Below are 15,005 nucleotides of genomic sequence, written 5' to 3' on the forward strand. Positions count from 1 at the left end.
TTTGTATTTACATTTTAAATCCAGGAGTTTTACCTGTAACTGAGTATTTATATATTACAGCATTGCTACTTTTAGGAATACTATAATAAATAATATAATGTAATAAATAATCTGAATACTTCTCCCACCCCTGTCAGTTTTATTAACACAGATTACTTTACAGACTGCTGGTAGGCGATGCGACATACATCTTTTTGTACTTATGAGACACGGTTCTTCTACATAACTAAGGTAGTAAACATTTTAAAAAGCAGAGGTACTGTTACAAAATAACTACTTAAACCTGAGCTAAACTCATGCTTCAAAACAGCATGAAGGAAGCATAAACCGTCAGGCGCTGGTTGCTGTACTGCTGAAATAACAAACTGCACACACAGGATGAGGAAATGAAGTGAAGCAACTCCTTTATTGCCTTGCAAATATCCCTGTGTTGAACACAGAGCCCTTTGGCCAGACATATCAGATCAGCAGGCCTGCATCCGTTGCAGCTGATGGTATGTAGATCACATTAAACAGGCACTAACAGGAACGTTTGAGTCGGTTAGAGTGAAATGTGTTCTTTCTTTTCTTAAATAACTAAACCACCTTAAAGTGTTGATATATTTCTGTTCTTGTGTGATGGATATGTGGCAGCGTACTTCCTGAAACGCAGGAAACGAAAGCACTGCGTTTTTCAGGTTCTCTGTGGCGACGGTGACCGGATCTTGTAAAGCCAATGAGACTTTGATTGAGGCAACAGGTTAGTTAATGAGTAACGCAGGAAAGGTGCAACCTTCAGCAGACATTTGTTCAGGTCTTACTGTATGACTCATACAGACACAAGAAGCACAGATCGCTGCGTTTGTTTTTAACACTGGCAGGACCGGATAACAGGACTCTGTGGAGGGTTTTGTTGTTTTTTTTTGTATGAAGCCGAGTTGTTCTGTTGGTTGTGACTGAGAAACAGTGCTGCTATGGTAAGTTGTGTACTTTTTATACTTTTTTTTAAGGTATCACTATTGTTTTGATATCATCTAAACAACAGACAATTGAGAATTTCTCTTCTCAAAACACATTTTTTTTTATCTGAAAGCATATTCTGGCTGTTTATTTGATTGCTTTTGTGTATTTTATTTCTCTTGTTGTGAAGCACTTTGTTTTGATAAGTGCTCTATAAATAAAGTTTTATTATTATTATGTATCTAAAATTATTCTCTATAGGTCCGTCCATGTTTGTTAACCAGGTTTACTTTGTAACCACAGTGAGTGTGTGTTTTTAGATTTTCACAGACTCACACCTGATGGTGCTCTTTTCCTGTAATCTCAGTTGCAGGAAGGGAGGTTTGTTTTTGTTTTTTTTTAAAATAGCTCAGTGCGGTTTGTGTGCTTGTACATTTGTGGAGATTGTGACTAAAATTGAGCAATTTGTCCCTCATTTTTCGCAGGCTGACCCAAGCTCTCAGCCCCCGGCCTCTGGCTCGTCGGCCAAACTCGACCAGGTGCAAGGTCAGGTGAACGAGGTTAAAGTTATTCTGAAAGACAACATCAGCAAAGTGCTGGAGAGGGGGGAAAGACTAGATGATCTGATCGACAAGACTCATGACCTGCAGACTTCTGTAAGTTTTAGATCATGATTGTGCAGGCTGAGCTCTCTACTGCTGCTGTTTATAGATTACAAGTTTTCATATGTGACTCATTAAAACAACAAGAAAAATGTGTTTTACAGTGGTGGGAAGTAACAAAGTGCATTTACTCAAGTACTGAAGTGCAATTTTGAGACACTTACTGCTACTTTATACTTCTACTCCACTACAATTCAGAGGGAAATACTGTACTTTTTACTGCGCTATGTGACAGCTATAGTGAGTAGTTACTTTTCAGATTAAGATGTAACATAAAAAACATATAATAAGCTTATAAAATACAGTGGTTTCAAACCTTTTTGCATTGTGACAAAAACAAAAAATCAGTATCTAGTTGGGGCCCCTTGTCATGTTTCAGGTGTTTATGAGTTAATCAGAGATGCATTTAAACTTCTCAGATGATTTCATTTAAATACCTTTTTAGGTCCAAAGAGATAAAATGATCAATAATTAACAAAAAGGCAAAGATTAGGGAAACAATTGAAAACGAATTTGTGTACCAGAACTTTGTTTTTTCTTCTTTCCTCTCCCATTAATCACCTCACAGTCCCTGTTTTATCTTGTGACCTTTTGGAGGGGCCCGACCCCTAGGTCAGGATCCACAATTGTAAATAAAGCAGTTAAAACTAGCTCCACCTCGAGCAGCAACAACAGTAAAATGCTGCTCTAATGTTGATGCATCAGTGTTAACAATGTAATAATGTCACATATATAGTAATATATCAGTCACAGGGGACATTTTACTGCAGAATTAGTACTTTTACTTGTAAAGAAGTACTTTTACATTATTGTATTGGTACTTTTACTTAAAAGAGTACTCCACTGATTTAGCATCGCAGTCGTATGACATTGTCGGACTCATGGTGGACAGTTTAAAGTAAAAGGACAGCAGAACCAGAGATACAGTCTTTGTTATTCCACATTAGTGACGTTATGTTCTCGAACGATCCGATTCTTTTCAACGACTCTTTGGTACGAACGAAGGGAACCGAGTCGTACTTGGTGAGAGCCGTTCTTTCTATCGTTGTGCCCAAATTTCACTGCCTGCCCTAAACCCAGTGTACCAGTAACGTCACCACTCTAGTCAACAACTGTCTAGGACTCACAGCGTGATAGTGGTTCCACTTGATTACTAACCCGGCTTAAGCTGCTGTCGCATCAGCTGGGCGGAGTTAAACAGTTTTCTAATATTAAGTGTTGCATATAACTTTATTTACATAACACATTTCATACAGAGGGTAAATTCAAAGTAGTAAAATCACTGACAAAGCAGAGGGATATGGCGTCACCTTCTGTAACGTTTACAGTGCAGATCATTGACATTAGGTCTGGCAATACGAGTAATTTAGTGCTGCTAAACCTAGTCCACACATACGAAATAAAATGAGATTGGTGGGATGTCTAAGTTGAATCTGATCCAAATCTTACCCTATCATTATCCTAGTGATTATTTCACAGATAAACCTCGAAAACCACCGCCCCCTATAAAAAAAAAAGAAAGAACTATGAGTCTCAGAAAGGAACGGAGCCATAAGATCCGACTCCCTTCAAAGAGCCGTGATTCCCATCACTTTTCCACACATTCTTCTTCCTGGTCAAAATCTGGCGCCTACATTACCCACAATCCAACTCAGTCACTGACAGTTCAGTGGGAGATTCAGGTGTGTTATGCTAGTGGCGGCTAATGTAGCCTGTAGCCTCCAGCCTGCAGCAGAGACGAGGAGCTACAGAGGTCCGGTAGCTCGTCTTCAGACCCAACTGAAATTCATCAGATTTGGCACAGCTTCCCGTGAAGCCACAAAAGACTTAATACAACTTTTTTCACATATGCAATAGTACTCCCCAACACATGTAAACAGATTTTGATGTGTAAAATTGGTTGAGTTCCCCTTTAAGTAAAGGATCTGGGTACTTCTTCCACCATCACTGGTGTTTTATTAGATTTCCTTTGTTTCTTTTCAGGCTGACTCGTTCCAAAGAACATCCACACGGGTTGCCAGGAAATACTGGTGGAAAAACATTAAAATGATGATTATAATTGGTGTGATTGTGCTGATCATCGTTATCCTCATCATCCTCTTTGCCACAAATGTTATATAAATCCTCATCTGTACTCCTTCACCAGCTCAGGACTGAAGGCAATCGAGCTGGTGGATGAAGCTCACCTACAGACAGCGTTTATTGAGCATTTTAGAATTGAATTACTCTCATGAGAGTCTCTGATCATTTCAGTTCAAGCAAACAGATGTGTTTTATTTCAAGATCAAAATACGTATGTAAATTCAAAAGGTACATGATTTTGTAACATTTGCGAGTTTATTGATTAGGTTACTCTGCGATAAAAGCTTATGATGTGAGGATAAAATTAAGAACTGCAGAGCTTAAATTGTTAGAAACTTGGCTGAAATCCTTCCTTGAACACTCCAGTCATTAACATTATTTCACAAAGGATCACAAATCCAAATTAGTGTTTATTATTTTTATTTTGTCGCATTTCTTTATATCTAATTACCTGTGTATATATACTGTATGTTTATGACTCTGTAATAACATATGTATTATGACTGATGACTATGATAAAGAGGATAAATTGTAACAACGCATTTTATATCTTTGCTACCACAGTACTATATATATGTGTGATCTGTTCCAACCAATCTAACATTACAGTTATGTAATAAATGAAGCAATTCACAGATAGCGTTTGAGAACAATAAATACAAAAACAAGAAGGGATGAGGAACGCAAACTGCTAAAACTTTGCAGTAATCTAAATAAATGCAAAACATCAAAATCCAAAACTTTTAAGATACAACAAATATTCAGGTAAATGTAGAGGAAATGTGCTGTAGGTCAAAGTGCTCTTCATTTATTTTCTTACAATCAGCTAGTGATCTTTGCTGGATACCATCATCACTCTCTGGCCAATGCTCCACCAGCCCACAGCTGTCTTTCATCACTCTGAAACCTGTGAAAAACAAACAAAAACAAATCAGCTATAGATGAACAAAAAAACTGTTAAATTAATTAAAAAAATAGGAATCCCCCGTGTTTATAATGTCCAATGTAAAAAAAAAAAAAAAAACAATAAGAAAAAACAAACTGAGAACAATTATTTTAACATTTTACAGTTAAAAAAAGTTAGTCCATAAGCTAGAAATCCTGAAGTGCAATAAATTGAAGAGGTCAAAGCCAAAATACTAAATGGAAGAAACCTTCGATTGGTCAAAAATACACGTTAAAGAAGCATTACATGCAAATTTCTGGAAATGTAGTGACACTTCTTGTTTTACAAAAGGTTATAAGAGGAAAATTCGTTACAAGAAAATTAACAAAAGAGGAGTCTTTTCCATCGCTGTCAGTAACACAAAACAGAACAATACATGTACACAAAGTAAAGCACTTTATCCCCCAACACGGTAGAGTCCAACTACGAACCAGGTTTTAGCTCATGGACTACTGGCTACAAGAGCTAAATAAAGAAACAAGCATTTTAGATAAGATTAGGAATGCATATATTAACAATAGGAACTGGGAAGTCCAGAGAATGCTGTACATATCCTTTGAAAAACAAATAGTTATTTTTTCATATTTATAATCATTACTTGTGGGGGAGTAAGGGCCTGTAAAAAATGACAATTACATGTGTATATTTTAAGTTTTACATTACAAACAGTTGCAAACAAATTAAAATGGAAAGAAAGATGACAAAGCTGGACGTGTCCCATATTGTTTTAGTTTAGAAATGCTGATACAGGATGTTGTAAGACCATACCAAATGGCAGCATTCGAGAGCGTATGCTTCTCGTACCCGGTCCGCATTGAGCGGGCCCTGAGAGTATCTGGGAGTCAGCTCATGGCCTGCAAGGAAGCTCCGCTGGCAGGTACAAACAAGGTATGTCAGAGTTAGGAGACAACATACTTCCTTTTCTGTGGCATCCATTTACTGTAGTAGCAGTACTTTACCTGTTAACTTTACAGTTTAAAAAAAATGAAGGTGCAAAAGAGGCAGCAGAAGGCCAGCTGTTAAAAATAATCGCCACAAGAGTGTAGCCTCTATGTTACCACTACTGTAAAGCACTTCAGGGTGCTGAGAAAAAGAAATTTATAAGAGGAAATTACAAATAATGTTACCAAACAGCAAAGTAAATATGACTACTTTAAGTTTACAGTAAGTAGAGTATTTTTGTTTTTACATACCTACTTGAAGATGAGGGTTTCCCCCATTAATACGGCTTGTAACTGTTGGTGTGACCACCACGCCGTGGCGACTTGCCATATCCACCAGATTGATCTACAGGTGCGGTAGAAAATCTTAGAAAAGAAATGGAATAGTTGACATGAAACTGAAGCTCATCAAGGTGTGTTATTGATGGGTTTTCTTACCGTTGTAGTCACCATATCCATAATAGTTGTTGTAACTAGGGTAATCATAGCCACCATATCCTCCATATCCTTGATTATTGTACCCATAATTGCCATAATTTCCATAGCCTTGATTCCAGTAGTTGCCATAACCCTGGTTCCAGTTTTGATTGGGACCTGCAATTAAACAGGATTTAAATGAAATGTTTTTCTTCACATTTCTGATCACACAACCTCACATCTGTTTCGCTCCACTCAAACTTCAAGTGAAAACTTTTTTCAGCCTCAAAACCTCGTGCTTATTTTTCACAAGCAGTTAGTTCTTTTTTTTTTTTAAACTAAAAAAGCAAAACTCGTATCAAGGTTTTTAAATTATTATTATTATTACATTATTGGGCATTTTCTTTATTACAGCACGGGGTACAAAAACAACGGAGTAAAAATGAAAGGTTGTGGTTTTATCGGGGGTTATGTGCCAGACTATTTCTTGGCCGGGGGCAGTGACTTACTGGAGTCTCTGTTGGTTGCCTGGCAACCTCAAGGTGACGACATGACTCCAGGAAGTCACTGTGCCCTGCCAAGAAGTAGTCCGGGACATAACCCCCCCATAACACCACAACCTGTCACCTTTACTCTCCTATTTTTGTACGGATAAAAAAACAAAACAAGATACCACATGTTAATTAGTGAGCATTGGGGGTGCTAGCTATTTCCCCATTTCTAGTCTTTATGCTAAGCTAACCACCTACTTGCAGTAGCTTCATATTTACCGTACAGACATGAGATTGATATCGGTCTTCTCATCTAACTCTCGGCAAGAAAGGCGAAAATATTAGATTAAGTATGTTTTACACTATATTTTCTTATTCCAAAGTTTCATCTGTCAGAATTGACTATTTAGTAGGGATTCGGCGAATAGGTAGCATTATTTACATTTGTCTTTATATGTAACATAAACGTTTTCTCCACTCACCACCACCTCTTCCTCGAGACCTGGATGAGTATCCACCTCTGCCTCCCCAGTACTGCTGCTGCTGGTACTGTTCTTTGGACATTGCCACTTTTATTTCACACTAAAGGAACACCAATTAAATTGATTTATTTCCATAGTGATCATGTGTCAGTTATAAGACATCATAATGTGTGCCAAACCAATTTCCAGGTAATAAAGTTTTATCTGAGAGAAAAAAGAGCCTGTACCTTGCTTAGTCCAATATTGTGGTACTTTTTCTCCATGATCCTCTTAACTGGATCCTCCTCTTTGAATGTGATGAAGCAGAAGCCTCTCCTTTTGTTTGTTTTGTTCTCCATGGGAAGTTCAATTGACTCCACCTGTTCACATTATCAATGAATGTTTAAAATAACATTTAGTAGTCTTCATGAAAAGTGTTTTATAAAAGGAAACAATGGGCCCTGCACAGCCATGCAGACCCACTAGAAAGAAATTCATAAAAGGGATTAAAAAAAGCACCAACTAAAAGCTAAATCTGGGAATGTTAGAAAAAATATACCTCTCCAAAGGCACCAAAGTACTCTCTGACTTTCTCTTCAGGAGTGTCTGGAGAGAGACCACCAACAAAGATCTTCTTTACGGGCTCCTTGCTCTTCATGGCCTTGGCTTTTTTGGGGTCAATGACCTTTCCATTGAGTTTATGCTCCTTTTGGGTAACAACCTTCATAACAAATTAATCAATTGACAAAAGGGGTCATACAGAAAAATCATTTTTAAGTGTTAATTCACAACTTCTATTAGGTGACGAATGTTTAGTTGCTGTTGACTAATAATCAGACTGGATTGTCATTTTGTTTTAATTAACCGCTATTTTCATTATCAGTTAATGTGCCAGTTAATTTGTCAATTTTGTCAAAAGAAAATTGCGAAAACGTTCGCAATTCAAGCTCACAGAGCCCAAAGTGACGTATTCGAATTGCTAATTTTGTCAAGATTAACGGTCCAAAACTCAAAGTTTACAATGATACATAACAGAGAAAAGCAGCAAACACTCTTATTTAAGAAGCTGGTTACAGCAGATGTTTGGCATTTAAGCTCGAAAAGACATGATTTATCGATTATCAAAACAGTTGTAGTTGGCAATTAATTTCCTGTTGGTCGACTAATCGTTTCAGCTCTAGTTCATCCATTCACGATGTGATTCGCTGATAAATACGGAGATGTGGGCAATGATTTAGCCTCTCGGGTTATCTGATTTTCCTAAAAACAAGCAAGGCTTCTTAAAATACAGCAATAAGGCAAGATTCATTCCCTATCTGACAGCTTTATATTACATTATAAGTCAGTACTGTGCATGTAACATTATATGTATCTTGTTTTGCAGTTCATACATATAATGTAAACACTACTTATGGGAGCAGGACAATACCTTGTCAACACTGTCAGGTTCTTTGAAGAGCACAAAGCCAAAGCCCCTTGAACGGCCAGTCATGGGGTCCAGTTTTAATGTGCAGTCTACAACCTCCCCATACTTGGAAAAGTAATCTTTCAGGTCCTTCTTAGTCGTGTCCCAGCTGAGCCCTCCTACAAACATCTTCCTATTGACAAAACAGCACATTTAAGGAAGCCATAACTAGTTGCAGACTGAGAAAGCAGCACTTGTTTACAACACCGTTGTAGTATCCTAATGGTGTCATACCGGTTGATTAAATGTTTAATTGTGGAGACTAATTACAACTGTAAGATAAGTCTAATGTAACCGTAAGTTACCCCTCATCCTCCTCGTTTTTACTGGCGTCAATTCTTGATCCCTCGGCCTCGCCCCCCATCGGGCCACAGTCCCCAGCCGCAGACATCGGGTCATCACTGTTTGCCTCCCCATCCTCTTCCATTCTCATCATGGTCGTGTCATCGCTGAATTCATAATCGTCCGACATGTTTAGTTGCTAACTAAAGTTGTCGCCAAACAGCACGGAAACTGTAGAAGCTAAGCTAGTTGGCTTTGCTGTCAGCTAATGTTAGCTAGCGGCTTGCTAATATTCTGTTATTATATATCGTTAGCTGTGCCTCTTGGAGTTAATCAGAGCAAGCTATCTAGTTAGTCTAAGTGAATCAAGCTGTAACGTTGACCTGAATTTAGGCAAAATTGTGTTTCAGTAAGGCAGAAATTAGTTTCAGTTGCTACAATTTGAAGGGTGTTTTGTGAGAGTCGTTTTGTTTTCATCGCATTTTCTTCTTCGTGTCTTTCTCGCAATTGCAGAAACGCGCTCGGTAGCGCCACCCACCGAGCTGGAGGCGGAAGTGACAGCTCCGAACATGTGTGCTCACTGTTTTTTTCGAGTCGAGTCAGTGTTAGCGGCGAGGTGATGGCAAGCATAACTAGCTAGTGGCTAACAACTAACCAGGTGGTACACGTCTTAGCGCTTAGGTAATCTTTGCTCTGCTTCACCTGTCACCTGTTAGCGAACCAGCGAGGAGCAGCGTTGCCTGGCTTTTAACACTGTGGTGCTGCTAATTAAGCTAACGTCAGCTAGCCAGCTGCAGACTCTCCTAAAAATGGCCACTGTTTCAATTCCTGCTTGTACCAGTGCACTCTTGCTGGATATTGAAGGAACAACCACACCAATCACATTTGTAAAGGTAAGTCACATTAGACATAAATGTTGTTTTCAGCATACTGATTTAATAGCATCGTTAGCTAATTGTGTAGCGCCCAACAACGACTCTCCACGGCCAAGCTAACAGATGCCTGTCACCAGTAGCAGCTAGCTAAACCAGCATAGCTTGACCATTGTAGCAGAGTCATACCTCAACGTAACGCTATTTGTCTTTTCTGCTTGTATACTTCGTTGCTGTCTTTTTTCATTATTCCCTTTCTATTCGCTTTAGATAACCAACTTGTTTAAAATGTAATTGTCCGAATCTTTAGAGTCACTACTAAAAACAGACCGATATGCGGCGTTCAGGTCATATCGGAGTTATCGTAATTACAAGTTTCTTACCTGTAAATAACATTACCGTCAACATCAACTGGGAAACTGACTTTTTTATAATAAGGGAGTGCCTGATAAACAAACAAACAAACATGGACAACTCATGTCAGCCAAAAATAATAGTTGAATGTACAGTAATTAATCCCAAATTTAATGGATATCGTGTTATACTGTAAATGCTCTCACACATCAACCTTGTAATCGTACCTGTCTTTACTATCCATCCCATATGGCGTGAACGCAGCATAACAGTTAATATGGGAACTAACTAATCAGAATCAGAAATATTCTGCACCAAAGGCATAAAAAAATAATAATATATTTTCAATCTTAATTTTGTACATAAATACGAACCAACCAATACATTTCGTGTCTGATTTATTAATTTTTTTCTCTAAAAACCCTCTGATAAACACACCTAATGGCTCTACTTTGTCATTTTCAGGACATCTTATTTCCATACATCAGGGAGCATCTTGAGGATTACTTGTCCACTCACTGGGAAGAAGATGAGTGCAAACAAGACGTCCATCTCCTAAAGAAACAGGTAACGTCGTCCTCAATAACGTTATGTTGATGCAGTCAGAAAGGTAATAATTCTACTTTATGTGTATTATTGAGGTCGTAGTGGGTGATGGTGTTGTACTGGAGTTCATTATATTGACATGTGTTTCTAGTATTCTGCCCCCCTCGTGTATGTAAATGCGGTGGCCAAAATATTAGGAACACTTCTCAGTGTAATGCGGTCCAGTTCAGCACCACTGCAAACTACAACCTCAATAGTTAAATTAATACCTCTCTGACAGTGTCAATCAAAACCGAACATTGTTATCTTTGTAAAGGCAGAATTTATGGCAGAGCTGTTGTGTTGGATCACATTAGATTGTACAAGTGTACCTAATGAAGTGGCTGGTGAGTGTATATACTGTATATATACTGTGTGTGTATATGTATATACATTTTTCCAACTAACCTTTTTTCGGCATTACATTATGTAGAGAATTGTTTATTTCAAATGAGCCTATTTCCTGTTGTATCATTTCATTGCTGGTGATTTGTTCAGATGATGGATTTGTTGTATTTTATTAATAGTATTGCAAAGCATTTGCAATCAGATTTTACATATGGTGAATTTAAGTTTGTTAATTTGTCCAATTACATTTGGTCCCCCTAAAATTGGGGACTATGTGTAAAAAGGATTATATTTTCTACAAACAATATGGATGTAAACACTGTTAAATTAGAGCAGAAAGTAAAAAGTTTAACGTCCGTTTTGCTCAAATTATTGAGACTTGAAGCCGGAAATGTAATATTATATTGCTGTACTTAAAAAATGTTATAAGGTTTGTGGTAATAATATGTCAAATACACCTGTGGACGACAAATAAGCCAGATTTATTTTCTGGATTAAATAATTGTGATACAAAACCTACTGAAGCACTTGACCTCCACCTGATCATTAATGTTATTTAGGCAAAGACGACACAGAACATGCTGTAACACTCACTTTACTAAAAAGCCTGACTGTCGTGGCAGATTGAAGAGGACATGAAACAGAATCGTTCGTGCCCTGTCCACACCGTGGACCAGACGGTTCACACGGACGAGGAGAAGGCCATTAGGGAAGTCGTGGATAATGTGCTGTGGCAGATGGCTGCAGACAGGAAATCAACAGCACTCAAACAGCTCCAAGGTCACATGTGGAGAGCAGCTTATGCTTCTGGGAGAATCAAAGGCGAGTAAGTACACTGATCATTTTCCTCACTTCAAAATTCATACATTTATACAGATGCTCAGTTCAAACTGCAGTAATGACTTGGCACGGTTTCCAGAAACACAATCAACATGAATACTGCATGTACCCAAACAGCTCATCAACATCTATTACCACCATTACTGCATTTAAAACTGGGAAGTTGGAAGACATAATGACTCACATGGTTTGAATTGAAAAGTGTGTTTGTGTTCCACACAGAGAACTTCAAGTCCAGGAGAGTAGCTTTTTTTTTTAATGCTGAATTGCTATTTAGGGTCAATAAGCTTTATAAAAGTAATTAAATTAGGTTTATGTTCTGATTGTGGTCTTGTTGCAAACAGGGTCTACCAGGATGTAATTCCATCCATCAAAAGATGGAAAGGACAAGGACTAAAAGTGTACATTTACTCCTCTGGAAGCGTGGAGGCACAGAAACTTCTGTTTGGATACTCTGTCGAAGGAGATGTTTTAGATGTAAGTACAGCCGCCTCTCTCATGATGAATTTAATACTTAAGATATTTCCATTCCAACATAGACTCTGGCTTTTAATTTGTTAAATTGTAAACTCATGCTGGTAATGTTATGGATATTGTGGCTAATGAGATGTTTTTTAAAAATCCTTTCAGTTATTTGATGGTCACTTTGACACCAGTATAGGAGCTAAAGTAGACGGCAAAAGCTATGAGAGAATTGCTGAGAGGATTGGTTGTCAACCTGAGGAAATCACATTCTTGACGGACGTGACTCGAGGTAAGTATGCTAGCAATAATATTTTTTAGACAGTCTTGTGCACTGGAAATACGTAGCTGTTAGGATTTGTTCCCTCTATGTCCCTCTATATGCTTTGTGAAAAACCTTCTAAGATTAAAATTTCTATTTCTGTTTATGACCAAATTCCTGCAAAACTACTGACATTCTCATCAGCCTCAGCTGTACTTTGTGTTTGGTACTAATTATCAAATGTTAGCATGCAAACACGCTAAACATTGTACCTGCTATACATCAGCATGCAAGCACCTCCTCACAAAGCTGATGATAGCATGGCTGTAGATTCTTAGTGTTGTTAAACTTAGTCTTAGTGTGGAGTTTTCACATAAACAAAGTTTCTGTTCACATTCAGTGTTACTCACCAAAACGCATTGTGTGTATCCCTGAGGTTTAAGAAACATATTGTAAAGCAGATTTATTTTTAAAGTTTGAAACCTGCATTGTTTGCGTCCGTGTTCACTGGCTTGCGGTCTTATTCTTTCCTGCTTTGTTGGCGCGTTAGTGTGTTTCTTGGCACGTTACCGCCACCTGTTGATCAGTGGAATAGTGTGAAGCCATTGGCTGGAACAAAACAGGGACCCACACATGAAAACATGGCTCCATAGTGCTAATAGTGGTCAAAATCTCCACAGGGAATCTTTTTTGGAAGCCCAGACGTTCTAGATTACATTTAGTTTGATGGGCACGGCATGCCAAAAAAAAACATCTAAATGCATTTCACTTTGCAGTAAGGCTCTATTAATGTGGGATTAAATTGAGGATATATATATTCACTCATGGATTTGTCATTACAGAGGCTAAAGCAGCTGAAGAAGCCGGGGTGAACGTGACGTTGGTGGTCAGGCCTGGAAACATGGAGCTGACAGATGACGAGAGAGCCCATTATAACCTCATTACATCCTTTAGCCAACTTGAACTGAAAAGACGTGCTTAACACAGAGCGTGGAGGAAGATGGGGAGAACTTCTCTGACTTCATTTCATAATTGACCTGTTCCTTCTCTTCTTTGTCCCCCCCACCCTCCCCCTCCCCGCAACTCTGATGTTTTTGTTTGTTCCACGTTGACAGTTCAAGAAGTGTAGGAGCGGCTGCTGAGACTACAGTTAGCCACAAGTAGGGCTACTGAAGTCCAAGCCTGTAAGAATTTAATCTATCCAGGTCTTTCAGGATGCCTTTCACATGTATGGAAACAGCTCTACGGAGCGTAATAGGAACTCAAATGGAACATTACTCTCATTGGACCATTTGAATGACTGGAAAGAGAACGAAAAAGCTGTTGGTGCAGCGCTAAAAGAAGCAACGAGCCTGAGGAAAACTGCACATGAGCTGTAAAGCTACCTTACCTTTTTACCTTTTAGATGAACCGTATTCTGTTGCCAGTTCTGAAACTCTCCGATGTTAGTCAAAACTTTCCAACTGTATGTGTGTATGTTGTATTTGTCACCGTTTTGTAAACATTTTCCATTCATGTGCCGTTTTCTCCTTCTACACATACACGTGTTGCAGACGTACGAAGTTTTATCCAGTGATTGAACCGTTTAACATTGTTAATGTTTTAGAAAGTAGAACTACAGTATAGATGCACCCGGCAGTCGTGCTGCTGACAGAAAATTCTCATTTCAAACGTTGTTTGAATGTCTTAATTATTCCCCTCGCAGGTGAATAGTGTCTATTTAAATGTGCCATCCTCGTTGATCATCTGTAATATTGGTGTTGGAAAGTTACCTAAAAATTGCCAAATTGATGATTTCTGTGTGAAATATAATTGGTATAATTCAGGAAACGAAATCTAAAAACTTGCTTCCAATAAATGCCTTGTCTCACACAGAAGTCTGTCTACTCCCTCAGTCCAAATGTTTATGTTCGACTGTGTCTAAAAAATACTTGATGTTCCCTGTAATGGAAAAGCTGGAAAAACACTTTTGTAAATATAAAACTGTTAAAGGGTCAATTCACGAAAATCCTAAAATAAGTTCTTCAGCTATCCCTAGTGCTGTTGAGCCATACAGATCCTAGTTTTGATTTTATGTTCCAAAATGCTGATATTTTTGGAAATACGCTTATTCGCTTTCTTGCCAAGAGTTAGATGAGAAGAGTGATACTACTGCGACGTCCGTACGATATAATGTTTATTTGTGAGATTTAGAGGTGCTGGTAGACTGATTTTGTTTTGGATGGAGCCAGGCTAGCTGTTTCCAGTCTTTATGCTAAGCTAAGCTAACTGGGTGCTGCCAGTAACTTCATATTTAGCGTACAGAAATGAGAGTGGTATCAATCTTCTTATCCAACGCTCTGCAAGAAAGCAAATAAATGATTAAATTTAAAGAAACTAGATATAATGTGTTAATTAATGAGCTTTAGAGGTGCTGGTGGGTGGATTTTCTTAACTTTGGACAGAGCCAAGCTAGCTGTTTCCCCATTTTCCAGTCTTTATGCTAAGCTAAGCCAAACGGCTATTAGCGATAGCTTCGTATTTAGCATTCAGATATGAGAGTCGTATCAATCTTCTCATCTAACTCTGCTAGAAAGCAAATACGCGTATTTCCCAA

At 38.3% G+C, this 15,005-nt stretch overlaps 3 protein-coding genes across 18 annotated transcripts; 2 read left to right on the top strand and 1 right to left on the bottom strand.

Annotated features, from left to right (window-relative positions):
- Positions 1-356: 356 nt before the first annotated feature.
- si:ch73-234b20.5 (uncharacterized protein LOC449923 homolog) lies at positions 357-4,218 on the top strand. Of its 2 annotated transcripts, none has more exons than XM_044174897.1 (3): positions 357-494; positions 1,425-1,595; positions 3,585-4,218. In XM_044174897.1, the coding sequence occupies exons 1-3, from the start codon at positions 492-494 to the stop codon at positions 3,720-3,722; spliced, it is 312 nt and encodes a 103-aa protein (XP_044030832.1). In that variant the 5' UTR covers positions 357-491; the 3' UTR covers positions 3,723-4,218. The 2 variants fall into 2 exon arrangements, with proteins under 2 accessions (XP_044030832.1, XP_044030831.1); XM_044174896.1 differs by lacking the exon at positions 357-494 and adding an exon at positions 524-956.
- On the bottom strand, positions 2,813-9,182 carry hnrnpd (heterogeneous nuclear ribonucleoprotein D). 15 transcript variants are annotated; one of them, XR_006375562.1, is made up of 9 exons: positions 8,710-9,182; positions 8,369-8,537; positions 7,499-7,660; positions 7,188-7,319; positions 6,961-7,060; positions 6,009-6,164; positions 5,827-5,916; positions 4,504-4,590; positions 2,813-3,628 (listed from the first exon to the last, which is right to left on the bottom strand). XR_006375562.1 is itself a non-coding variant. In XM_044174887.1 (8 exons), exons 1-7 carry the CDS (start codon positions 8,874-8,876, stop codon positions 5,849-5,851), a joined length of 954 nt encoding a protein of 317 aa, XP_044030822.1. In that variant the 5' UTR covers positions 8,877-9,182; the 3' UTR covers positions 3,846-4,590; positions 5,827-5,848. The 15 variants fall into 15 exon arrangements, 6 of the variants coding, with proteins under 6 accessions (XP_044030822.1, XP_044030821.1, XP_044030825.1 ...); XR_006375558.1 differs by having other exon boundaries at positions 5,823-5,916; XR_006375559.1 differs by having other exon boundaries at positions 5,398-5,916.
- Positions 9,183-9,241: 59 nt separating this feature from the next.
- enoph1 (enolase-phosphatase 1) lies at positions 9,242-14,281 on the top strand. Its single transcript, XM_044174892.1, has 6 exons — positions 9,242-9,579; positions 10,378-10,479; positions 11,469-11,671; positions 12,030-12,162; positions 12,316-12,439; positions 13,252-14,281. The coding sequence occupies exons 1-6, from the start codon at positions 9,496-9,498 to the stop codon at positions 13,389-13,391; spliced, it is 786 nt and encodes a 261-aa protein (XP_044030827.1). The 5' UTR covers positions 9,242-9,495; the 3' UTR covers positions 13,392-14,281.
- The last annotated feature ends 724 nt before the right edge of the window (positions 14,282-15,005 follow it).

The sequence above is a fragment of the Siniperca chuatsi genome, linkage group LG18, assembly GCF_020085105.1.
Source record: "Siniperca chuatsi isolate FFG_IHB_CAS linkage group LG18, ASM2008510v1, whole genome shotgun sequence".
NCBI lineage: Eukaryota > Metazoa > Chordata > Actinopteri > Centrarchiformes > Sinipercidae > Siniperca > Siniperca chuatsi.